This window comes from Scyliorhinus torazame, chromosome 31 (assembly GCF_047496885.1).
Source record: "Scyliorhinus torazame isolate Kashiwa2021f chromosome 31, sScyTor2.1, whole genome shotgun sequence".
NCBI lineage: Eukaryota > Metazoa > Chordata > Chondrichthyes > Carcharhiniformes > Scyliorhinidae > Scyliorhinus > Scyliorhinus torazame.
The window spans coordinates 31916523-31943102 of NC_092737.1; the positions used below are offsets into that span (position 1 = coordinate 31916523).

The 26580-nt window shown below is 51.0% G+C and overlaps 1 protein-coding gene across 1 annotated transcript in view; it reads left to right on the top strand.

Moving 5' to 3' along the window:
* neurl4 (neuralized E3 ubiquitin protein ligase 4) overlaps positions 1-26580 on the top strand; it is a 203993-nt gene that overhangs the window by 115815 nt on the left and 61598 nt on the right. Inside the window, 4 exon segments of the mRNA XM_072493516.1 lie at positions 3413-3558; positions 7782-7997; positions 10487-10585; positions 12989-13141. Of these exon segments, the coding sequence (XP_072349617.1) occupies positions 3413-3558; positions 7782-7997; positions 10487-10585; positions 12989-13141 (614 nt within the window).

Sequence of the window (26580 nt, forward strand, 5' to 3'; positions counted from 1 at the left end):
AATAGGTCCCCCATCCTTTTAATTCCTGCCCGATGCCAGCTTAGGAATCCGCCATCTATCCTGCCCGGTGTAAACCTATGATTATTCCGTATTGGGGACCAAATTGAGGCCCTCAACTCACCCCTGTGCCGTCTCCACTGCCCCCAGATCCTCCGTGTCGCCGCCACCACCGGGCTCGTGCTGTACCACGTCGGCGGTAGCGGCAAAGGTGCCGTCACCAGCGCTCCCAAGCTAGCGCCCACGCATGACGCCACCTCTAATCTTTTCCACGCCGCCCCCTCTCCCTCCATTACCCATTTCCGAATCATTGCCACATTGGCTGCCCAGTAATAACTACACAGGTTCGGTAGCGCCAGCCCACCCCTGTCCCGACTGTGCTCCAGAAACAGCCTCTTGACCCTCAGGGTCTTACTTGCCCATACAAACCCCATAATGCTCCTGCTTCCTCGCTTAAAAATGCCTTGGGGATGAGGATGGGCAGGCACTGGAACACAAACAGGAACCTAGGGAGGACTGTCATCTTAACGGACTGCACCCTGCCCGCCAGGGAGAGTGGCAACACATCCCATCTCCTAAAGCCTTCCTTCATCTGGTCTACCGACCGCGCCAAATTAAGCTTATGCCGGGCCCCCCAACTCCTGGCCACCTGGATACCCAAATATCGGAAACTCCTCTCCGCCCTCTTAAGCGGCAGCTCCTCCAGCCCCCTTTCCTGGCCCCTCGCGTGCACCACAAAGAGCTCACTCTTCCCCACGTTAAACTTGTAGCCTGAGAAGTCCCCAAACTCCCTAAGGATCCGCATGACCTCCACTATCCCCTCCACTGGATCTGCGATGTACAAATGCAGGTCATCAGCATACAACGTGACCCGATGTTCCTCCCCTCCCCGGACCAACCCCCTCCAGTTTCTAGATTCCCTCAACGGCAAGGCCAGCGGCTCAATTGCCAAAGCAAACAACAGGGGGACAGGGGGCACCCCTGCCTCGTCCCACGGTACAACCTAAAATATTCTGATCTCCGCCAGTTCGAAATACGCTTGCCACCGGGGCCTGGTATAACAATTTGACCCACCCTATGAACCCCTCCCCGAACCCAAACCTGCCCAGCACTTCCCACAGGTACTCCCGCTCCACCCGATCAAAGGCCTTCTCCGCATCCATTGCCGCCACCACTTCTGCCCCCCCCCCCCCCCCCCCCCCCCCCCCCCCCCCCCCCCCCCCCGAGGACATCATAATCACATTCAGGAGCCTCCGCACATTTGCATTTAACTGCCTGCCCTTCACGAATCCCGTCTGGTCCTCGTGTACCACTCCCGGGACACAACCCTCAATCCTTGTGGCTAGGACCTTTGCTAGCAACTTGGCATCTACATTAAGGAGCGAGATCGGCCTATACCAGCCACACTGCGACGGGTCCTGGTCCCACTTGAGGATCAGCGAGATTAACGCCCGGGACATTGTCGGGGGGAGAATCCCTTCCTCCCTCGCCTCGTTGAAGGTTCTCACCAGGTTCTGACTTATACAGGTTCCCATAGAACCTCATTTATTTTAGCCGAACTCCGCACCGTGTTTTCCCCCCCCCCTGTCCCTGATTCCTCCAATTTCCCTAGCCGCCTCCCTCTTGCGTAGCTGACGCGCCAGCATCCGGCTCGCCTTCTCCCCATATTCGTATACTGCCCCCTGCACCTCCATCCACTGGCTCTCAGCCTTCCCCGTGGTCAACAAATCCAACAAATCCCCCTTCAAGTCAATACGGACACCCCTCCGGCCCCGCCCCTCCCATTGGGCCACGCCCCCCCCTTAGCGCGGGAAAAAGCCCGCGGTTTTCTACCTGGGCCGGCCCCGCCCCCTTCCTCCTGGAGCCTCTCCCCAATTCCCGACGACCCAGGGGCTCCTGTCCCCCTCCCCCCTTCGAACGCGAGGACCGGCCCCTCCAGAACAATACTCATGCCCATTAAAACACACACATCCAATCACCCCTTCCCACTCCCCAGCTTTCCCAAAACCCACAGCAAACCATTAGTTCCAGTCCAATTTTTCGTTCTGAATAAAGGTCCACGCCTCCTCCGGCGTATCGAAATAATGGTGGCGGTCCTGAAAAGTGACCCACAATCACGCTGACTGCAACAGCCCGAAGTTCACCCCCTTTCGGTGGAGAACCGCCCTGGCCCGGTTGAATCCAGCCTCTTCTTGGCCAGCTCTGCGCTCCAGTCTTGGGAGATGCGGATCTCCGTATTCTCCCACCTGCTGCTCCGTTCTTTCTTCGCCCATCTCAGGACGCACTCTCTGTCCGTGAAGCGGTGAAACCTCACCACTACGGCCCTTGGCGGCTCATTCGCCTTAGGCCTCCTTGCCAGGACTCTGTGAGCCCCATCCAGCTCCAGGGGCCTCGGGAAGGCTCCCGTGCCCATTAGCGTATTCAGCATCGTGGCGACATATGCCCCGATGTCGGGCCCCTCCACACCTTCAGGGAGACCCAGAATCCGGAGATTCTTCCTCCTCGACTTGGTCTCCAGGTCCTCAAACTTTTCCTGCCACTTTTTGTGCAGCGCCTCGTGCGCCTCCACTTTCACCGCCAGGCCCAGGATCTCGTCCCCGTTTTCAGAGGCTTTCTGCTGCACCTCTCGACTCGCCGCCCCTTGGGCCTTCTGGGTCTCCACCAGCCTCTCAATCGACGCTTTCATTGGGGCCAGCTTCTCTGCTCTCAGCTCCGCAAAGCAGCTTTTCAGGAACTCCTGCTGCTCCCGCGACCATTGCGCCCACGCTGTCTGGTTTCCGCCCGCCACCATCTTACATTTTCGCGCCCGTTCTCCTCTCTTCTCCAAGGTCACTTTTTTGACTGCTCCGCTCCTGGTCCACTCCATGCAGCGCTGGGGGAACCTCACTGCTGCCTTACCACACCGGGAATCGTCGCCCAAGTGCCGCTGGGGTTCCTCAAGAGGGCCCAAAAGTCCGTTCACGGCGGGAGCTGCCGAACGTGCGACCTACCCAGGCATAGCTGCAACCGGAAGTCCTGTTCCTCTTTTCAAACAGCAGGTTTGAATCCCTTCCAGAAAGCAATTATCTCTTTACCAAGTAGTCTGGAAACTGCTTTTAAAATGAAGATAGAGAAACACTTCTTTCAACCTGTGCAGTTCAAACCCAGTCCAAAACTCTCAGAGCCACAGCCCAGCTCTGCCCACATAATGACATCACTGAAGCCATGTGATAAGACAACAACCTTTCTTAAAGGGACATTCCCATGACAGTGGTCCTTCCTGATTGTAACTGGAAGGTTTCTCCAATTAGCACGTTGTGGCAAAATGCCTTGGGAGTGTTTTATTCTGTCGAAGGCGTTACCCAAGTGCGCGTTATTAGCACGCAGGTGGGAGGCAGGTCTCGGGGTTGACGCATTGTGTTTTGTCGCCCGTCAGTTCCAGGTATAGCCCACCGCTTCCACTCGAACTGCGGCAAGAACGTGGCTCTGCAGAATGACGGCTGTCGGGCGGTTCGAATCCACGGCTTCTCTCACGGGGTCGTACTCAGCCTCAAGGAGCTGAGGTCAGACGAGGTCTTTGAGGTAACTCGACCAACGTTTTCCTTCGGAGCATCTGGTGGAGGTGTTCAAAAATCACCAACCGTTCAGACAGAGGAAATAAGGGGAAATGTTTCCAGTGGCTGAGGGCGTAAATAAGTTGCCAGAATAAGCTCAGAAATTACGGAGCAGTCAGTTTAACATCCAGTGGTGGGGGGACGCTTCTGGAAACAGCTATTCGGGGTAGAATTAGTATTCAGATGGAAGAATGTGGGTTGATTAGGAAGAGCCAACATGGATTTCAAAAGGGGAAATGGTGTTTACCTAACTTGCTGCAGTTCGTTTGAGGAGGCGGCAGAAAGGGTCAATGAGGGTAATGCTGTTGAAGTGGTGTACATGGACTCCAGGAAGACACTCGATACAGTGCCACACGACAGACTTATGAGAAATGTTATACCCCATGGAAGACAAGGGTCAGGAGCAACGTGGATACAAAATTGGCCGAATGATAAGCAGAGAGTAAGGGTCAATGGATATTTTCCAAGTTGGAGGAAGGTTTGTCGCGAGTGTGCAAACTCCACACAGACAGTGACCCGAGTCTCTGGAGCTGCGAGGCATCCAGGGTTAGGGTTAAGTCGCTACGGTGATGATGCAAAATTGCATTGATTCCAACCTTGTAAAATTCCCTCGATTCTGGACGGGTCCCATTGGATTGGGAAATGGCAAATGTAACATCCTAATTCCGAAAGGAAGGAATGGAGAAAGTGGGAAACTATAACAAAGAAAATTACAGCACAGGAACAGGCCCTTCGGCCCTCCCAGCCTGTGCCGATCCAGATCCTTTATCTAAACATGTCGCCTATTTTCCAAGGATCTACTTTCCTCTGTTCCCCGCCCGTTCATATATATGTCTCGATACATCTTAAATTATGCTATCGTGCCCGCCTCTACCACCTCCGCTGGCAAAGCGTTCCAGGCACCCACCACCCTCTGCGTAAAAAACGTTCCACATCCATCTCCCTTAAACTTTCTCCTCCTCACCTTGAAATCGTGACCCCTTGTAATTGACACCCCCACTCTTGGAAAAAGCTTGTTGCTATCCACCCTGTCCATACCTCTCATAATTTTGTAGACCTCAATCAGGTCCCCCCTCAACCTCCGTCTTTCCAACAAAAACAATCCTAATCTACTCAACCTTTCTTCATAGCTAGCACCCTCCATACCAGGCAACATCCTGGTGAACCTCCTCTGCACCCTCTCTAAAGCATCTACATCCTTCTGGTAATGTGGCGACCAGAACTGCACGCAGTATTCCAAATGTGGCCTAACCAAAGTCCTATACAACTGCAACATGACCTGCCGACTCTTGTACTCAATACCCCGCCCGATGAAGGCAAGCATGCTGTGTGCCTTCTTGACCACTCTATCGACCTGCGTTGCCACCTTCAGGGTACAATGGACCTGAACTCCCAGATCTCTCTGTACATCAATTTTCCCCAGGACTCTTCCATTGACCGTATAGTCCGCTCTTGAGTTAGATCTTCCAAAAGCATCACCTCGCATTTGCCTGGATTGAACTCCATCTGCCATTTCTCTGCCCAACTCTCCAATCTATTTATATTTTGCTGTATTCTCTGACAGTCCTCCTCGTTATCTGCAACTCCACCAATCTTAGTATCATCTGCAAACTTGCTAATCAGACCACCTATACCTTCGTCCAGATCATTTATGTATATCACAAACAACAGTGGTCCGAGCACGGATCCCTGTGGAACACCACTAGTCACCTTTCTCCATTTTGAGACACTCCCTTCCACCACCGCTATCTGTATAGGCCAGTTAATCTATCGTAGGGAAATTGAGAGTCGATTGTTGAGGTGGCGCAGTGGGATTGTCACTGGACTCGTAATGCAGAGAGCCAGGGTCCTACTCCTGTGGGCCCAGGTTCAAATCCCACCACGGCAGACGGTGAAATCTGAATTTCACCATCTGCAGCGCGGTAGCACACGTGGCTCACAGCGCCAGGGTCCCAGGTTCGATTCCCCGCTGGGTCACTGTCTGTGCGGAGTCTGCACGTCCTCCCCGTGTCTGCGTGGGTTTCCTCCGGGTGCTCCAGTTTCCTCCCACAGTCCAAAGACGTGCAGGTTAGGTGGATTGGCCATGATAAATTGCCCTTGGTGACTTTTTAGGTTAGGAGGGATTATTGGGGCCAGGGTGGAAGTGAGGGCTTAAGTGGGTCGATGCAGACTCGATGGGCCGAATGGCCTCCTTCTGCTCTATGTTCTGTGTCTGTGTCAACAAAAGATGAGCATGAAACCATTGTTGAGTGTCACAAAAACCCATCTGGCTCACTGACGTCCTTCAGGGAAGGAAATCTGCCGTCCTTACCCGGACTGTCCTACATGTGACTCCAGACCCACAGCAATGTGGTTGACTCGTAACTGCCCCCTCGAGGGCAGTGAGGGATGGGCAATAAATGCTGGCACAGCCTGTCACTCCCACCTCTTCCTGCCAAAGTGGACAACCTCCCGTTTTCCCACATTATCCTCCATCGGCCAAGTTTTTACCCACTCACTTAACCTGTCAGCGTCCCGTTGCAGCCTGTCCTCCGAGCTCACTGCTCCACCTAGCTCTGTGTTGCTCTCAAATTAGAGGGTCAGCACGGGCAGCACAGTGGTTGGCACTGTGGCTTCACAGCTGCAGGGTCCCGGGTTTGATTCCGGCTTGGGTCACTGTCTGTGTGGAGTCTGCACGTCCTCCCCGTGTCTGCGTGGGTTTCCTCCGGGTGCTCCGGGTTCCTCCCACAGTCCAAAGATGGGCAGGCTAGGTGGATTGGCCATGATAAATTGCCCTTAGTGTCCAAAATTGCCCTTAGTGTTGGGTGGGGTTGCTGGGTTGTGGGGATTGGGTGGAGGTGTTGACCTTGGGTAGGGTGCTCTTTCCAAGAGCCGGTGCAGATTCGATGGGCCGAATGGCGGCCACCTGCACTGTAAATTCTATGAGCGACCTTAGAATCATAGAATTTACAGTGCAGAAGGGCCCTCTCAAAGAACACCCTGCCGAGGCCCACAACCCACCCTATCCCCGTAACCCAGCAACCCGACCTCACCTTTTCGACAACGCGGGGCGATTTAGCGCGGCCAGTCCATCCGCCCTGCATTGTTTGCTGTGGTGATTCAATCGCTCATCTAAATGCTTCTTATAAGTTGAGCGTCTCTGCCCCCACCACCCTTTCAGGCAGCGAGTTCCAGACTCCTCCCCCCCCCCCCCCCCCTCTCGGGAGGAAAAGGTTTTTCCTCACATCCCCTCTAAACCTACTGCCCCCTGATCACTGAGCCCTCCGCCAAGGGGAAAAGTTTATTCCTGTCGACTCTATCTGTGCCCCTCATAATTTTATACATCTCCATCACGCCCCCCCCCCCCCCCCCCCCCCCTCAGTTTCCTCTGCTCCAAGGAAAACAACCCCAGTCTATCCAATGCTTCAGCCCAGCCAACATCCTCTGGTAATGTCGCTGGGCTAGTGATCCAGAGGATTACCGGTTCAAATCTCACCCTGGCAAGCTGGTGGAATTGAAGTTGAATGAACAAACCTGGAACTCAAAGCCAGGTGATCCTGAAACTATCATCGATTGAGTGCCCTTCGGGGAGAGAAATCTGCCGTCCTTACCCGGCCTGGCTGACGTGTGACTCCAGACCCCCACCGGTTGACTTTTAAATGCCCCCCTCTGAAATGGTGCAGCCGGACACTCCGTTCAAGGGTAAGGAGGGATGGGCCCAGCCGGTGACACCCAGATCCCGTGAAGGAGCGAGGAAAAAGATAGCTCCCAGGGGCGGGGACAAGGCAGATTAAAGGTCCCTCAGAGTGACGTGTCTCCAGAACAGCAGAGGTTTCAGGGGCGGGATTCTCCGCCGGCGGGATGCTCCGTTTTGCCGGCAGCCCGGGGGTTCCCTGACGGCGTGGGGCTGCCCCACACAGGGAAACCCCATTGACCGGCCGGCCCGATGGAGCATCCCGCCGGCGGGGTGACACCGACATGTGGCAGGGCGGGGAATCCAGCCCAAGGCCTTTACACATCTCACGTCCGCTGTGCTCGAGATTTGCAATTTGATTTGCTGCACAGGACTGAGGCTTTGATCCTCTGTCTGCGAGCCAGAGCTCGGTCATAAAATGTAAACGTGCAGATTATAAAGTGTGCCTGTAAATGGGAACAGCCCTTGGTGTAGAAATGTCCCCGTCGAATCCTCTGTCTTGTTGCTGCCGCCCACAGGTTAAGATCGATGAGATCGACGAGCAGTGGTCCGGCTCGCTGCACATGGGGCTGACCACTCTCCAGCCGCTGGACGTCTCCTGCACCTCCTCGGGGCTGCCGTCCTCCTTGCTGGAGCTGAGGTCGAAGGTCAGCTGGCTGGTCAGTGGCTCCGAGGTCCGGCGGAACGGGACGCTGCAGAAGCAGAACTACGGCTTCTCGATGGAACGGCTGACGGTAAGAACGGGCGGGGAGAAGAAGACCGCCAGGTTCTCCGTGGTGCCTGGTGCAATATTTATCTATCTGTCGGTGTCATGTGAGAGTGCCTTTAAGAAATGGACGTTTAAGCAGTGTACCTTTAAGAAATGCAGTGATGTCAGAGAGTGGGTGGAGCTGAGCCCAATTCTGCCATTTTGAGGTTAGTTCTGAGTTTTTAGTTTCAGTTTGAAAAGAGCTTGGGGGTGTCTGTGTTTGCAGTGAGCTGGATCTGCTGAGATATCTGCCATGAAAGACTATCTCTGGATCATTTGGGTGATTTAAACTCATAAAAGTAAAGCCTTTAACCTGATGTGTTTCGGTTTAAAGGTGTTAAGTCTCTTGGATGTTGAAAGGGATAACTGAAGGATTATTTAGCGTTGTAATATCTTCGGGGTTATCTTTGAAGTAAGGGGGTGTTAAGAGATCCAATGTTTATTTAAAAGGGTTAAGTTGAGTTCATAGAATAAACATTGTTTTGTGTTTAAAAACCCACGTGTCCATAATTGTAATCCCACACCTGGAGAACAAGCCGTGTGCTCGGAAAAGCAACATATAGCATTAAAGGGGGAGGTTGGTTGAACTCCATGATACATTTTGGGGTTCTGAAAATGTCTCTCCCATAACGGTCGGTATCATCACAAAAACGAACGATCTGGCTGTCATAACGTTGATGTTGCTGTGCTCGCGGAATAGGCTGCCGCGTTTCCGTGTCACAGCGGCGACCATGCTTCGCATCCGACCACGGATCATTGGCTGTGAGGCAGTTGGGAGTTTCCTGGGTCCGCTGGTCGCTGTGAGGCCAGAACCGCTTTGTTGCGCCAACGCCGAGCTCATTGAGTTTGAATCGAGTCTGAGATTCGGGGGCGATGTGGTGGGCAAATGGTGCCGTGCCACGTCGATCGACCGGTCCCGGCTCCAGGGCCCGGGCCTGGGTGGCGATCAGAGCACTCAGGAGCTTTAAGAGTTGGGGAGATGTGCTGCTCTGTTGTGGGTATGGGTGCCAAGCAGTCACATGGCACAGAGGGATACAAGCAGGCCGTTCGAGCCTTCCCTATTCATTAACATACTGGCCGATCTGCTTGTATCTCAGCCCCACTTTTCCTGTCTGTTCCCCACGTCCCTTGGCTCCTGCATACCGTAGCCTTGAATGAAGTCAGTGACCCGGAATCCACTGCTCTCTCGGGGAGCGAATTCCTTAGACGAACGACCATGTTCGAGAAGAAATTCCGTCTTCAACGGGAGAACCTCTTATTGTTAAACTGTCCCCTGGTTCTAGTCTGTCCCACGAGGACAAATCTGCCCTATAAAGTAAATAAAATCACCTCTCATTCTTCTAAACTCCAATGGGCATGACCCCAATCTGCTCTAACCTGGTGCACGATCTCTGAACTGGTTCGAACACTATTATTGTTTTCAATAGAAGGTGACCGGAACCGTGCTCCGTATTCCAGATGTGCTCTCAACAAGGCCCTAGACAGCAGCAGTGAAACATCTGTACATTTGTATTCCATTCCCCTTGTAATAAATGGCCCCATTCCATTTACCTTCCTAATCACTGGCTGTACCTGCAGACTAACGCCAGGACCCCCACAGACTGGGCTAGGGTCTGGCAGATGGAGATCAATGTTGGTAAATGTGAGGTCATCTTTTTTGCTCGGAATAACAGCAAAATGGACTGTTACTTCACGGTAAAAAATTGCAGCATGCTGCTGTGCAGAGGGAGCTGGGTGTCCTTGTGCATGAATCACAAAAGGTTGGTATGCAGGTGCAGCAGGTCATTAAGAAGGCAAATGGAATTTTGTTCTTCATTGCTCTAGGGATGGAGTTTAAAAACAGGGAGGTTATGTTGCAGCTGTATAGGGTGTTGGTGAGGCTACACCTGGAGTATTGTGTACAGTTTTGGTCTCCTTACTTGAGAAAGGACGACCTGGCGCTGGAGTGGGTGCAGAGGAGATTCACTAGGTTGATTCTGGAGACGAGAGGATTGGCTTATGAGGAGAGGTTGAGTAGACTGGGACTGTACTCACTGGAATTTAGAAGATTGAGGGGGGAATCTGATAGAAACATATAAGATTATGAAGGGAATAGATAGGATAGATGCAGGCAGGTTGTTTCCACTGGTCGGGGAAAGCCTCAAAATAAGGAGATTTAGGACTGAGTTTAGGAGGAACTTCTTTACCCAAAGGGTTGTGAATCTATGGAATTCACGGCCCAATGAAGCAATTGAGGCTCCTTCAGTAAATGTTTTTCAGGCAAAGATAGATAGATTGTTGAACAGTAAAGGAATTAAGGGTTATGGTGAGCGGGTGGGTAAGTGGAGCTGAGTTCACAAAAAGACCAGCCCTGATCTTATTGAATGGCGGAGCAGGCTCGAGGGGCCGAATGACCCACTCCTGCTGTCACGTCTCGGCGCCGCGTGGCTCGGACCGAGATTGCCACAGTGCCCACTCTGTGCCTCTTTGCTGCAGGTCGGTAACCGGGTTGGCGTCAAGCGTGCCGCCGATGACACCATGCACATTCTAGTGGACGGAGAGGACATGGGCGTGGCGGCGGCGGGCATCGCCAAGGTAAGTGACCGCCAGTTAGCCAGGTACGGCTGGAAGCTCCGTGTGGGCGGACACCCTGCTCGTCCAGTTTGACCCCCGAGAAAGGTTGAGCGGACGGTTTTGAGCTCACACGGTCGGGCCGATAGGGAGAAACTATTTCCTCTGGTTGGGTTGGGGGAGGGGGCAGGGGGCAGAACCTTCAAATTTGAGCCAGGCCGATCAGGGTGATGTCAAGAAGCGCTTTCTGACCCAAAAGGGCAGCGGAAATCTCTCCCTGCAAAATCGCTGAGCCTCGTGTGGGAGGACAATTGAACATTTGAAAACTGACATTGCTAGACTTCGCATAGAATCCCTCCAGTGCAGAAGGAGACCATTCGGCCCATCGTAGCCTCCGTAAGAGCACCCCAGCCAGGCCCCCTCCTATCTCTGTGTCCCTGTAACCCCACCTAATCTTTGGACACTGAAGGGAAATTGATCATGGCTAATCCACCCTAACCTGCGCATCTTTGGTCACGGAGGGGAAATTTAGCACGGCCAATCCACCCTAACCGGCACATCTTTGCACTGTTGCATTTGGGGAGGTTCCAAAGCCAATGTGGGTAGATGGTGTGTATGGCCACCTCCTGTTCCCATATTCCTCAGCGACTCTAGCTACTCGAGGAAGCTCCCTGGTCTCCTGCACCATGGATATTGAGTGGCTGCGGCAGTAACAGTGTTCCGGTTTGCCGGTCAAGCTGGTCAGTATCTTTGGTCACCTTTCCTTTTGCCAATCTATAAACCCAGCCAATGACCAATGTTGTCCAGCACCAGCCCATGCCTGTTTCTTGCACTGCCTTGTATTCCTGTAAAATTGCCGAACAAGTTACCCCCTCGCACAAAGCATTGCTACAAAGGACCTTTCAGCACAGGAACAGGCCCTTCGGCCCTCCAAGCCCGTGCCGACCATGCTGCCCGACTAAACTACAATCTTCTACACTTCCTGGGTCCGTATCCCTCTATTCCCATCCTATTCATGTATTTGTCAAGATGCCCCTTAAATGTCACTATCGTCCCTGCTTCCACCACCTCCTCCGGTAGTGAGTTCCAGGCACCCACTACCCTCTGTGTAAAAAAACTTGCCTCGTACATCTCCTCTAAACCTTGCCCCTCGCACCTTAAACCCATGTCCCCTAGTAATTGACCCCTCTACCCCGGGGAAAAGCCTCTGACTATCCACTCTGTCTATGCCCCTCATAATTTTGTAAACCTCTATCAGGTCGCCCCTCAACCTCCTTCGTTCCAGTGAGAACAAACCGAGTTTATTCAATCGCTCCTCATAGCTAATGCCCTCCATACCAGGCAACATTCTGGTAAATCTCTTCTGCACCCTCTCTAAAGCCTCCACATCCTTCTGGTAGTGTGGCGACCAGAATTGAACACTACACTCCCAAGTGTGGCCTAATTACCATTACCTTCCTTAGGTTCCATATTTGACCATTCACTCAGTCAAGTATTTGCAAATTGGTAGGTTTCCAATTAATGTCTTCTTTCAAATCGAAATGCATCACAAGAAGGTATTCCTTCTCCCTGTGTCTGCGTGCGTTTCCTCCGGGTGCTCCAGTTTCCTCCCACAGTCCAAAGATAATCTTTATTGTTACAAGTAGGCTTACATTAACACTGCAATGAAGTTACTGCATGATGCGACCATCAATTCACACGAGACGGAGAGTTGAAGTGAACAGTGGTTTGAATCCGCTAGATCTGTGCCTGCCTGCGACTGCTCTGTACTGAGTGCCGCCTACAGGCTGCAGCTCTATATACCTCCCCCGAGGGGGCGAAGCCACAGGCGGAGCCCACAAGGGCATCAACATAATACAATACAATGTAATGCAATTAGAATGGTGAATGGTAGCAGTAATTCATTCACCACACTGTGAAAAGCCCCCAGTCGCCACACTCCGGTGCCTGTTCGAGGGAGAATTCAGAATGTCCAATTCACCCAATAAGCACGTCTTTCGGGACTTGTGGGAGGAAACCGGGGCACCCGGAGGAAACCCACGCACACACGGGGAGGATGTGCAGACTCCGCACAGACAGTGACCCAAGCCGGGAATCGAACCCAGGACCCTGGAGCTGTGAAGCAACAGTGCTAACCGCTGTGCCGCTGTGCTGCCCAATGTGCAGGTTAGCTGGATTGGCTGCACTAAATTTCCCTTAGTGTCCAAAAAAAAAGGTTAGGGAGGGTTACGGGGATAGGGTCGAGTGCGCTTAAGAAGGGTGCTCTTTCCAAGGTGGGTACTTGAAGGAAAACCGAGATGAGCACACGAGGGAGGAAGCAACAGGAAAAAATGTTGATGGAATAAGGTGAAATAAGGGGCCTCGGCTTTGAATGTTAGTTTTGCTGCGTTATTTATTTTCTCTCTCTCTCTATTCTCGTGCCTCCAGAACGTTTTTGCGGTTGTCGATCTGTATGGTAAGGTGGTGTCGGTGTCCATCGTGAGTTCCAGCGCGTTGGAGGAGACCGAGAGCACCAAACCGCCCTCCATGTCATCGGACACCTGCAGTGAGGAGGAGGAGGAGGAGGAGCAGCTGAGCCCTGTAAGGAAAGACCGTGGTCTATTTTCTTTTACCCCCCCTCCCGTCCTTCCGTTGACGGTGCTGACTCTCACTGGGACAGTCTGGCGCAGCCCCCCCCTGCTCGCCGTCCGGGACAGTTGGCGGGGTATTGGTCCAGGGAGAACGTCACCTCGCGGCTCCGTCCTGCCCAGGCCCGACAACCGTGCACGCCTCTCTGACAGGAAGTTCACCGGATCGCAATCGGGATCATGGAATCTGGCTCACTTTCTACCCTCTGGGGCCCAGGAACACTCAAACCTGTAGGGCCAGCCCCCTCCGCCATCAGCAATAATTCAGCAGTAATGGAGATCGGGCCTGGTACCTTCCAACTTGTATGTTTCTATTTTACATCCATTGGCCGACTGCCGTGACTTACAAGTCTATTCTTTCAGCGCTAACAGGGCAGCTTAATAGGGAGGTGAAAAAGGCACATGGGACACTGGCCTTTATCAATCGAGGCTGTGATTACAAAAGCAGGGAGGTCACGTTGGAGTTGGACAGAACTTTGGTGAGGCCACAGCGGGAGCACTGTGTGCAGATCTGGTCGCCACATTATAGGAGGGATGTGATTGGACTGGAGGGGGTGCAGAGGGGATTCACCAGGATGGTGCCTGGGACGGAACATTTCAGTTATGAAGAGAGGGTGGATAGGCTGGGGTTGTTTTCTCTGGAGCAGAGAAGACTGAGGGGCGGCCTGATCGAGGTGGACAAGATTCTGAGGGGCACGGACAGGGTGGAGAGGGAGCAGCTGGTCCCCTCAGTTGAAGGGTCAGTTACGAGGGGGACACAAGTTCAAGGTGAGGGACGAGGAGGGGGATTTGAGGATAAACCTTTTCCCCCAGAGGGGGGTGAGGGTCTGGAACGCGCTGCCTGGGAGGGGGGTGAGGGTCTGGAACGCGCTGCCTGGGAGGGGGGTAGAGGCGGGTTGCCTCACACCCTTTAAGAAGTACCCGGGCACTTGGCACGTCGCAACGTTCGAGGCTGTGGGCCGAGTGCTGGGGAATGGGGTTAGGTCGGCAGGTCAGGGGATAGACTCGATGGGCCGAATGGACTCTTCTGCTCCGTATTATTCTGATTCTGTGATTAATGTAACTGTATCTATCTTGGAGAGACCTTCGAATGCCAGAACGTGCAGTAGGAAAATAGATGGTTCAGCCCACCCTCTCTCTGCTGGTATTTATCTCCACACCCACCTCCTCAAATCACCCGTCAGCGTGTCTGTCGTCTTCTCGTCTCGTTTCCTTTGGAAAAGCATCTGAGCTGGAAACATGTTTTTTCTTCATTCCTTGGCACCAGTCCGAAAGCTTCCCCTGGTCCCAGAAAGAGGTCGGCGAGGCTGCCTGCCCGCTCTCGCCCTCCTGCCCCGTCAATCCTCTCGGGCCACCCGTGGAGACCGACCCTTTGCTTTCTGCCACGCCGGGAAAGCCCAGGACGGATGTGACCCTTCAGGGGACGTCCGCAAACTGGCCCTGCTGCCCTTGGCCATCCCTCCAACGCGGTTCGCTACCTCGCTGTCTGTGGGATCGCAGCCCCCCTCCTCCATTGGCAGCTTAGCCCCCCCCCCCCCCCCCCAGTGCTGACTTCCGCCCTGGGCGCCACATACTGCGTTCTGCTCCTTTCTGCGGCGGTTTTCAGTTGTTGTCAAAGGGGGGGGGGGGGACATGAGCGGTGTGCGGGGAGGTGGCGGGGGTCAACATGGCCCGAGAAGACCTCATTTGAGCTGAAGAACCTGATCAGGTTTCCCCGAGCTGCCATGATGCTTCTGTCTGACCCCGTGTCCTTGCTCCTTTGGACCCTGAGATGAATTGTGCAGACGTTGGCCTGGGTGTGACTATAGCTCAGGGAGTCCTGGCCCGAAAGCAGGTTTTGAATTTTTTAATGGGGGGGGGGGGGGGGGGGGTAGCTGGTGTCTGGTTGGTGGTAAACTACTATCTGGTCCAGTTAGTAAAACTCTCCGCTCGGAATCTGCCGATGGTGGCTCGAGGTCTTGTCCCAGCCGTTCAGAGCATCATTTAGAAAGAGGACACTTTTATTTGTCGTTGTGGGCTGCGTAACCACAGAGCCACTGTTCAGTTAAACCCCCGCTCGTGTCCCGACCAGCAGCTGACAAGGCAGACGACATTTTGCCTTACACTGCAGTGGGGCTGGAGTTGAAAAATGAAGGAGGTTTTGTCGCAGTTAGAACATAGAACATTACAGCACGGTACAGGCCCTTCGGCCCTCGATGTTGCGCCGACCTGTGAAACCACTCTAAAGCCCATCTACACTATTCCCTTATTGTCCACATAGAACATAGAACAATACAGCGCAGTACAGGCCCTTCGGCCCACGATGTTGCACCGAAACAAAAGCCATCTAACCTACGCTATGCCATTATCATCCATATGTTTATCCAATAAACTTTTAAATGCCCTCAATGTTGGCGAGTTCACTACTGTAGCAGGTAGGGCATTCCACAGCCTCACTACTCTTTGCGTAAAGAACCTACCTCTGACCTCTGTCCTATATCTATTACCCCTCAGTTTAAAGTTATGTCCCCTCGTGCCAGCCATATCCATCCGCGGGAGAAGGCTCTCACTGTCCACCCTATCCAACCCCCTGATCATTTTGTATGCCTCTATTAAGTCTCCTCTTAACCTTCTTCTCTCCAACGAAAACAACCTCAAGTCCATCAGCCTTTCCTCATAAGATTTTCCCTCCATACCAGGCAACATCCTGGTAAATCTCCTCTGCACCCGCTCCAAAGCCTCCACATCCTTCCTGTAATGCGGTGACCAGAACTGTACGCAATACTCCAAATGCGGCCGTACCAGAGTTCTGTACAGCTGCAACATGACCTCCCAACTCCGGAACTCAATCCTTCTACCAATAAGGGCCAACACTCCATAGGCCTTCTTCACAACCCTATCAACCTGGGTGGCAACTTTCAGGGATCTATGTACATGGACACCTAGATCCCTCTGCTCATCCACACTTCAGCCCAGCTCTGCAGCTTATCTATATCCCTCTGTAACCTGCTACATCCTTCCACACTATCGACAACACCACCGACTTTAGTATCGTCTGCAAATTTACTCACCCACCCATCTGCGCCTTCCTCTAGGTCATTGATTAAAATGACAAACAGCAACGGCCCCAGAACAGATCCTTGTGGTACTCCACTTGTGACTGTACTCCATTCTGAACATTTCCCATCAACCACCACCCTCTGTCTTCTTTCAGCTAGCCAACTTCTGATCCACATCTCTAAATCACCCTCAATCCCCAGCCTCCGTATTTTCTGCAATAGCCTACCGTGGGGAACCTTATCAAACGCTTTGCTGAAATCCATATACACCACATCAACTGCTCTACCCTCATCTACCTGTTCAGTCACCTTCTCAAAGAACTCAATAAGGTTTGTGAGGCATGACCTACCCTTCACAAAGCCATGCTGACTATCCCTGATCATATTATTCCTATCTAGATGATTATAAATCTTGTCTCTTATAATCCCCTCCAAGACTTTACCCACTACAGACGTGAAGCTCACCGGTCTATAGTTGCCGGGGTTGTCTCTGCTCCCCTTTTTGAACAAAGGGACCACATTTGCTGTCCTCCAGTCCTCTGACACTATTCCTGTAGCCAATGATGACATAAAAATCAAAGCCAAAGGTCCAGCAATCTCTTCCCTGGCCTCCCAGAGAATCCTAGGATAAATCCCATCAGGTCCCGGGGACTTATCTATTTTCAGCCTGTCCAGAATTGCCAACACCTCTTCCCTACGTACCTCAATGCCATCTATTCTATTAGCCTGGGGCTCAGCATTCTCCTCCACAACATTATCTTTTTCCTGAGTGAATACTGACGAAAAATATTCATTTAGTATCTCGCCTATCCCTTCAGACTCCACACACAATTTCCCATCCCTGTCCTTGACTGGTCCTACTCTTTCCCTAGTCATTCGCTTATTCCTGACATACCTATAGAAAGCTTTTGGGATTTCCTTGATCCTTCCTGCCAAATACTTCTCATGTCCCCTCCTTGCTCGTCTTAGCTCTCTCTTTAGATCCTTCCTCGCTACCTTGTAACTCTCCATCGCCCCAACCGAAACTTCACACCTCATCTTCACAGGCCTCCTTCTTCCTCTTAACAAGAGATTCCACTTCCTTGGTAAACCACGGTTCCCTCGCTCGACGCCTTCCTCCCTGCCTGACCTGTACATACTTATCAAGAACACGCAGTAGCTGATCCTTGAACAAGCCCCACTTGTCCAGTGTGCCCAACACTTGCAGCCTACTTCTCCACCTTATCCCCCCCAAGTCACGTCTAATGGCATCATAATTGCCCTTCCCCAGCTATAACTCTTGCCCTGCGGTGTATACTTATCCCTTTCCATCATTAACGTAAACGTCACCGAATTGTGGTCACTGTCCCCAAAGTGCTCTCCTACCTCCAAATCCAACACCTGGCCTGGTTCATTACCCAAAACCAAATCCAACGTGGCCTCGCCTCTTGTTGGCCTGTCAACATATTGTTTCAGGAAACCCTCCTGCGCACACTGTACAAAAAACGACCCATCTATTGTATTCGAACTATATCTTTTCCAGTCAATATTTGGAAAGTTAAAGTCTCCCATAATAACTACCCTGTTACTTTCGCTCTTATCCAGAATCATCTTCGCCATCCTTTCCTCCACATCCCTAGAACTATTAGGAGGCCTATAAAAAACTCCCAACAGGGTGACCTCTCCTTTCCTGTTTCTAACTTCAGCCCATACTACCTCGGAAGAAGAGTCCCCATCTAGCATCCTCTCTGCCACCGTAATACTGCTCTTGACTAGCAGTGCCACACCTCCCCCTCTTTTGCCTCCTTCTCTGAGCTTACTAAAACACCTAAACCCCGGAACCTGCAACATCCATTCCTGTCCCTGCTCTATCCATGTCTCCGAAATGGCCACAACATCGAAGTCCCAGGTACCAACCCATGCTGCCAGTTCCCCTACCTTGTTTCGTATACTCCTGGCATTGAAGTAGACACACTTCAAACCACCTACCTGAACACTTGCCCCCTCCTGCGATGTCAAATCTGTGCTCCTGACCTCTATACTCTCATTCTCCCTTACCCTAAAACTACAATCCAGGTTCCCATGCCCCTGCTGCATTAGTTTAAACCCCCCCAAAGAGCACTAACAAATCTCCCCCCCAGGATATTTGTGCCCCTCAGGTTCAGATGTAGACCATCCTGTCTGTAGAGGTCCCACCTTCCCCAGAAAGAGCCCCCGTTATCCAGAAATCTGAATCCCTCCCGCCTGCACCATCCCTGTAGCCACGTGTTTAAATGCTCTCGCTCCCTATTCCTCATCTCGCTATCACGTGGCACGGGCAACAACCCAGAGATAACAACTCTGTTTGTTCTAGTTCTGAGCTTCGATCCTAGCTCCCTGAAAGCCTGCCTGACATCCTTGTCCCCTTTCCTACCTATGTCGTTAGTGCCAATGTGGACCACGACTTGGGGCTGCTCCCCCTCCCCCCTAAGGACCCGGAAAACACGATCCGAGACATCAAGTACCCTTGCACCTGGGAGGCAACATACCAAACGTGAGTCTCTCACGCTCCCACAAAATCTCCTATCTGTGCCCCTGACTATAGAGTCCCCAATTACTAATGCTCTGCTCCTCTTCCCCCCCCCCCCCCCCCTTCCCTTCTGAGCAACAGGGACAGACTCCGTGCCAGAGGCCGTACCCCATGGCTTACCCCTGGTAAGTCGTCCCCCCCACAAGTATCCAAAGCGGTATACTTGTTTCTCAGGGGAACGACCGCAGGGAATCCCTGCACTGACTGCTTTTTCCCAGTCCCTCTTACAGTTACCCACCTATCTCCAATCTTTGGTGTAACTAATTCCCTGAAGCTGCTATCTATGACCCCTTCTGCCTCCCGAATGATCCGAAGTTCTTCCAACTCCAGCTCCAGTTCCCTAACTCGGTCTTGGAGGAGCTGGAGATGGCAGCACTGCCTGCAGGTAAAATCAGCAGGGACACTAACTGCATCCCTCACCTCAAACATCCTGCAGGAGGAACATTGCACTCCCTTCCCTGCCATTCCTCTAACTTTCTACCAAGATCTGGCTAACAACTAAATTAAATTTTTTATAAAAAATAATAATAATATAATAAAATATGGTACTTACCTCAGACCAATGGGTTTTATTATTAGGTTAGAGGAGGAGGGCGGGTGGGAGACACTACACGTGTAGTGTCTCGGGTTTCCTCTCCACCAGAATTTATTGGTGAGGGTCTTCCCAGACGTCCGCGGGTCGACTTCCTGTTCCCGCCTAAAACACTAATTTAAAAAAAAGAAAAATTCTCAGCTCCTGCTGAAATTGACTAACCAGCCAGCTCCACTCCCGCCAAAATCGACTGGCCTGCCCCTGCAAAGACAAGTGCTTTTAAAGGACAGACTTACCTCCCAGCAGCCACTTCCGCACGGCTCCCGCTGAAACTGACTCACCAGCTGTTCTCCCGCCGAAATCGATTCAAATGTTTATCCAATGACCATTTGAATGTCCTTAGTGTTGGCGAGTCCACTATTGTTGCAGGCAGGGCATTCCACGCCCTTACTAGTCTCCGAGTAAAGAACCTACCTCTGACATCTGTCTTATATCTATCTCCCCTCAATTTAAAGCTATGTCCCCTCGTGCTAGACATCACCATCAGAGGAAAAAGGCTCTCACTGTCCACCCTATCCAATCCTCTGATCATCTTGTATGCCTCAATTAAGTCACCTCTTAGTCTTCTTCTCTCTAACGAAAACAGCCTCATGTCCCTCAGCCTTTCCTCATAAGATCTTCCCTCCATACCAGGCAACATTCTGGTAAATCTCCTCTGCACCCTTTCCAATGCTTCCACATTTAGGTTTGCACTGAGTGCTGAATTTGGTGCATTTGAGTGCGATAGTGAGAGTTTGGTGACCGAGGGAGTATAAGGCTTCATTTTTATCTAAAGTTTAGTCTTTTTATTTAGTTAATTAACTTAAAAGTTGCTGTTTGGTTTAGAAGAAGGTGAATTTTCAATAAGCTTTAAACAGGCTTCTACTTGTAGGCACTTGCAGCTGGAGCTTGTTAATTAGTGAATTGGATTAGGCCAGGTTTTCAGAGGCTAGATTAACAGTATAAAAGTGATCCCCTACAGTGCAGACTTTGTTTGCACTGAGTGCTGAATTTGGTGCATTTGAGTGCGATAGTGAGAGTTTGGTGACCGAGGGAGTGCTGAATTTGGTGCATTTGAGTGCGATAGTGAGAGTTTGGTGACCGAGGGAGTTAGGTGAGGAGGGAGTAAGGTGCTCCTTTCATTTTGTTTCTGACATTTCCGCAAAGAGTGCGAAGAGAGCCAGGAGTTTACAGAAAGTGTAGCTGACTGGGAGCAGGGTCGGAGGGCGGAGATCTAATTAGTCCACAGGGCAGCTATATTCTGTCAGGTAAGAGGGGATGGAGGCTAGGCCAGTTACATGCTCCTCCTGCAGGATGTGGGTGGTGAGGGATACCACCGACTATACCTGCGGGAAGTGCACCCAACTTCAGCTCCTCAAAGACCGTGTTAGGGAACTGGAGCTGAAGCTGGATGAACTTCGGATCATCCGGGAGGCAGAGGGGGTGATTGAGAAGAGTTACAAGGAGGTAACCACACCCAAGGTACAGGACAAGAATAGCTGGGTTACAGTCAGGGGGAAAAAAACAAACAGGCAGACAGTGCAGGGATCCCTCGTGGCCGTTCCCCTTCAAAACAAGTATACCGTTTTGGATGCTGTTGGGGGGGATGACCTACCGGGGGAAGGCCCTAGTGGCCAGGTCTCTGGCACTGAGTCTGGCTCTGGGGCTCAGAAGGGAAGGGGGGAGAATAGAAAAGCAATAGTTGTAGGAGATTCAATGGTTAGGGGAATAGATAGGAGATTCTGTGGTCGCGAGCGAGACTCCCGGAAGGTATGTTGCCTCCCGGGTGCCAGGGCCAGGGATGTCTCGGATCGTGTCTTCAGGATCCTTAAGGGGGAGGGGGAGCAGCCAGAAGTCGTGGTGCACATTGGTACCAACGACATAGGTAGGAAAAGGGGTGTGGAGGTAATAAACAAGTTTAGGGAGTTAGGCTGGAAGTTAAAAGCCAGGACAGACAGAGTTGTCATCTCTGGTTTGTTGCCGGTGCCACGTGATAGCGAGGCTAGGAATAGGGAGAGAGTGCAGTTGAACACGTGGCTGCAGGAATGGTGTAGGAGGGAGGGCTTCAGGTATTTGGATAATTGGAGCGCATTCTGGGGAAGGTGGGACCTGTACAAGCAGGACGGGTTGCATCTGAACCAGAGGGGCACCAATATCCTGGGAGGAAGGTTTTCTAGTACTCTTCGGGAGGGTTTAAACTAATTTGGCAGGGGAATGGGAACCGGATTTGTAGTCCAGCAACTAAGGTAGCCGAAATTCAGGACGCCAAAGCGTGTAATGAGGCAGTGGGGAAGGGAACACTGACAAAGGAGAGTACTTGCAGGCACGGAGATGGGTTGAAGTGTGTATACTTCAACGCAAGAAGCATCAGGAATAAGGTGGGTGAACTTCAGGCATGGATCGGTACTTGGGACTACGATGTGGTGGCCATCACGGAAACTTGGATAGAAGAGGGGCAGAAATGGTTGTTGGAGGTCCCTGGTTATAGATGTTTCAATAAGATTAGGGAGGGTGGTAAAAGAGGTGGGGGGGTGGCATTATTAATTAGAGATAGTATAACAGCTGCAGAAAGGCAGTTCGAGGAGTATCACCCTATTGAGGTAGTATGGGTTGAAGTCAGAAATAGGAAAGGAGCAGTCACCTTGTTAGGAGTTTTCTATAGGCCCCCCAATAGTAGCAGAGATGTGGAGGAACAGATTGGGAAACAGATTTTGGAAAGGTGCAGAAGTCATAGGGTAGTAGTCATGGGAGACTTTAACTTCCCAAATATTGAGTGGAAACTCTTTAGATCAAATAGTTTGGATGGGGTGGTGTTTGTGCAGTGTGTCCAGGAAGCTTTTCTAACACAGTATGTAGATTGTCCGACCAGAGGAGGGGCAATATTGGATTTAGTACTGGGTAATGAGCCAGGGCAAGTGATAGATTTGTTAGTAGGGGAGCATTTTGGAGATAGTGACCACAATTCTGTGACTTTCACTTTAGTAATGGAGAGGGATAGGTACGTGCAACAGGGCAAGGTTTACAATTGGGGGAAGGGTAAATACGATGTTGTCAGACAAGAATTGAAGTGCATAAGTTGGGAACATAGGCTGGCAGGGAAGGACACAAGTGAAATGTGGAACTTGTTCAAGGAACAGGTGCTACGTGTCCTTGATATGTATGTCCCTGTCAGGCAGGGAAGAGATGGTCGAGTGAGGGAACCATGGTTGACAAGAGAGGTTGAATGTCTTGTTAAGAGGAAAAAGGTGACTTATGTAAGGCTGAGGAAACAAGGTTCAGACAGGGCATTGGAGGGATACAAGATAGCCAGGAGGGAACTGAAGAAAGGGATTAGGAGAGCTAAGAGAGGGCATGAACAATCTTTGGCGGGTAGGATCAAGGAAAACCCCAAGGCCTTTTACACATATGTGAGAAATATGAGAATGACTAGAGCGAGGGTAGGTCCGATCAAGGACAGTAGTGGGAGATTGTGTATTGAGTCTGAAGAGATAGGAGAGGTCTTGAACGAGTACTTTTCTTCTGTATTTACAAATGAGAGGGGCGATATTGTTGGAGAGGACAGTGTGAAACAGATTGGTAAGCTCGAGGAAATACTTGTTAGGAAGGAAGATGTGTTGGGCATTTTGAAAAACTTGAGGATAGACAAGTCCCCCGGGCCTGACGGGATATATCCAAGGATTCTATGGGAAGCAAGAGATGAAATTGCAGAGCCGTTGCCAATGATCTTTTCGTCCTCACTGTCAACAGGGGTGGTACCAGGGGATTGGAGAGTGGCGAATGTCGTGCCCCTGTTCAAAAAAGGGACTAGAGATAACCCTGAGAATTACAGGCCAGTTAGTCTTACTTCGGTGGTAGGCAAAGTAATGGAAAGGGTACTGAAGGATAGGATTTCTGAGCATCTGGAAAGACACTGCTTGATTAGGGATAGTCAGCACGGATTTGTGAGGGGTAGGTCTTGCCTTACAAATCTTATTGAATTATTTGAGGAGGTGACCAAGCATGTGGATGAAGGTAAAGCAGTGGATGTAGTGTACATGGATTTTAGTAAGGCATTTGATAAAGTTCCCCATGGTAGGCTTATGCAGAAAGTAAGGAGGCATGGGGTAGTGGGAAATTTGGCCAGTTGGATAACGAACTGGCTAACCGATAGAAGTCAGAGAGTGGTGGTGGATGGCAAATATTCAGCCTGGAGCCCAGTTACCAGTGGCGTACCGCAGGGATCAGTTCTGGGTCCTCTGCTGTTTGTGATTTTCATTAATGACTTGGATGAGGGAGTTGAAGGGTGGGTCAGTAAATTTGCAGACGATACGAAGATTGGTGGAGTTGTGGATAGTAAGGAGGGCTGTTGTCGGCTGCAAAGAGACATAGATAGGATGCAGAGCTGGGCTGAGAAGTGGCAGATGGAGTTTAACCCTGAAAAGTGTGAGGTTGTCCATTTTGGAAGGACAAATATGAATGCGGAATACAGGGTTAACGGTAGAGTTCTTGGCAATGTGGAGGAGCAGAGAGATCTTGGGGTCTATGTTCATACATCTTTGAAAGTTGCCACTCAAGTGGATAGAGCTGTGAAGAAGGCCTATGGTGTGCTCGCGTTCATGAACAGAGGGATTGAATTTAAGAGCCGTGAGGTGATGATGCAGCTGTACAAAACTTTGGTAAGGCCACATTTGGAGTACTGTGTGCAGTTTTGGTCGCCTCATTTTAGGAAGGATGTGGAAGCTTTGGAAAAGGTGCAAAGAAGATTTACCAGGATGTTGCCTGGAATGGAGAGTAGGTCTTACGAGGAAAGGTTGAGGGTGCTAGGCCTTTTCTCATTAGAACGGAGAAGGATGAGGGGCGACTTGATAGAGGTTTATAAGATGATCAGGGGAATAGATAGAGTAGACAGAGACTTTTTCCCCGGGTGGAACAAACCATTACAAGGGGACATAAATTTAAGGTGAAAGGTGGAAGATATAGGAGGGATATCAGAGGTAGGTTCTTTACCCAGAGAGTAGCGGGGGCATGGAATGCACTGCCTGTGGAAGTAGTTAAGTCGGGAACATTAGGGACCTTCAAGCAGCTATTGGATAGGTACATGGATTAAGGTAAAATGATATAGTGTAGATTTATTTGTTCTCAAGGGCAGCACGGTAGCATTGTGGATAGCACAATTGCTTCACAGCTCCAGGGTCCCAGGTTCGATTCCGGCTTGGGTCACTGTCTGTGCGGAGTCTGCACGTCCTCCCCGTGTCTGCGTGGGTTTCCTCCGGGTGCTCCGGTTTCCTCCCACAGTCCAAAGATGTGCGGGTTAGGTGAATTGGCCAATGATAAATTGCCCTTAATGTCCAAATTGCCCTTGGTGTTGGGTGGAGGTGTTGAGTTTGAGTAGGGTGCTCTTTCCAAGAGCCGGTGCAGACTCAAAGGGCCGAGTGGCCTCCTTCTGCACTGTAAATTCAATGATAATCTATGATTAATCTAGGACAAAGGTTCGGCACAACATCGTGGGCCGAAGGGCCTGTTCTGTGCTGTATTTTCTATGTTTTCTATCCTTCCTATAATGCGGCGACCAGAATTGCACGCAGTACTCCAAATGCGGCCGCACCAGAGTTTTGTACAGCTGCAACATGACCTCATGGCTCCGAAACTCAATCCCTCTACCAATAAAAGCTAACACACCGTACGCCTTCTTAACAACCCTATCAACCTGGGTGGCAACTTTCAGGGATCTATGTACATGGACACCGAGATCTCTCTGCTCATCCACACTGCCAAGAATCTTACCATTAGCCCAGTACTCTGTCTTCCTGTTATTCCTTCCAAAATGAATCACCTCACACTTTTCTGCATTAAACTCCATTTGCCACCTCTCAGCCCAGCGCTGCAGCTTATCTAGAATCATAGAATCATAGAAGTTTACAGCATGGAAACAGGCCCTTCGGCCCAACCAGTCCATGCCGCCCAGTTTTTACCATTAAGCTAGTCCCAGTTGCCCGCACTTGGCCCATAACCCTCTATACCCATGTTACCCATGTAACTATCTAAATGTTTTTTAAAAGACACTATTGTACCCGCCACTACTACTACCTCTGGCAGCCCATTCCAGACACTCACTACCCTCTGAGTGAAGAAATTGCCCCTCTGGGCCCTTCTGAATCTCTCCCCTCTCACCTTAAACCTATGCCCTCTAGTTTTAGATTCCCCTACCTTTGGGAAAAGATGTTGACTATCTACCTTTTCTATGCCCCTCATTATTTTATAGACCTCTATAAGATCACCCCTAAGCCTCCTACGCTCCAGGAAAAAAAGTCCCAGCCTATCCAGCCTCTCCTTATAACTCAAACCATCAAGTCCCGGCAACATCCTAGTAAATCTTTTCTGCACGCTTTCCAGTTTAATAATATCCTTTCTATAATAGGGTGACCAGAACTGCACACAGTATTCCAAGTGTGGCCGTACCAATGTCTTGTGCAACTTCAACAAGACGCCCCAACTCCTGTATTCAATGTTCTGACCAATGAAACCAAGCATGCCGAATGCCTTCTTCACCACTCTGTCCACCTGCAACTCCACCTTCAAGGAGCTATGAACCTGTACTCCTAGATCTCTTTGTTCTATAACTCTCCCCAACGCCATACCATTAACTGAGTAGGTCCTGGCCTGATTCGATCTGCCAAAATGCATCACCTCACATTTATCTAAATTAAACTCCATCTGCCATTCGTCGGCCCACTGGCCTAATTGACCAAGATCCCGTTGCAATCCTAGATAACCTTCTTCACTATCCACTGTGCCACCAATCTTGGTGTCATCTGCAAACTTACTAACCATGCCTCCTAAATTCTCATCCAAATCATTAATATAAATCACAAATAACAGTGGATCCAGCACCGATCCCTGAGGCACACCACTGGTCACAGGCCTCCAGTTTGAAAAACAACCCTCTACAACCACCCTCTGTCTTCTGTCGTCCAGCCAATTTTGAATCCAATTGGCAACCTCACCCTGGATCCCGTGAGCTTTAACCTTCTGCAACAACCTACCATGCGGTACCTTGTCAAAGGCTTTGCTAAAGTCCATGTAGACAACGTCTACTGCACTGCCCTCATCTACCTTCTTGGTCACCCCCTCAAAAAACTCAATCAAATTTGTGAGACATGATTTTCCACGCACAAAGCCATGCTGACTGCCCCAAATCAGTCCTTGCCTCTCTAAATGCTTGTAGATCCTTTCTCTCAGAATACCTTCTCGCAACT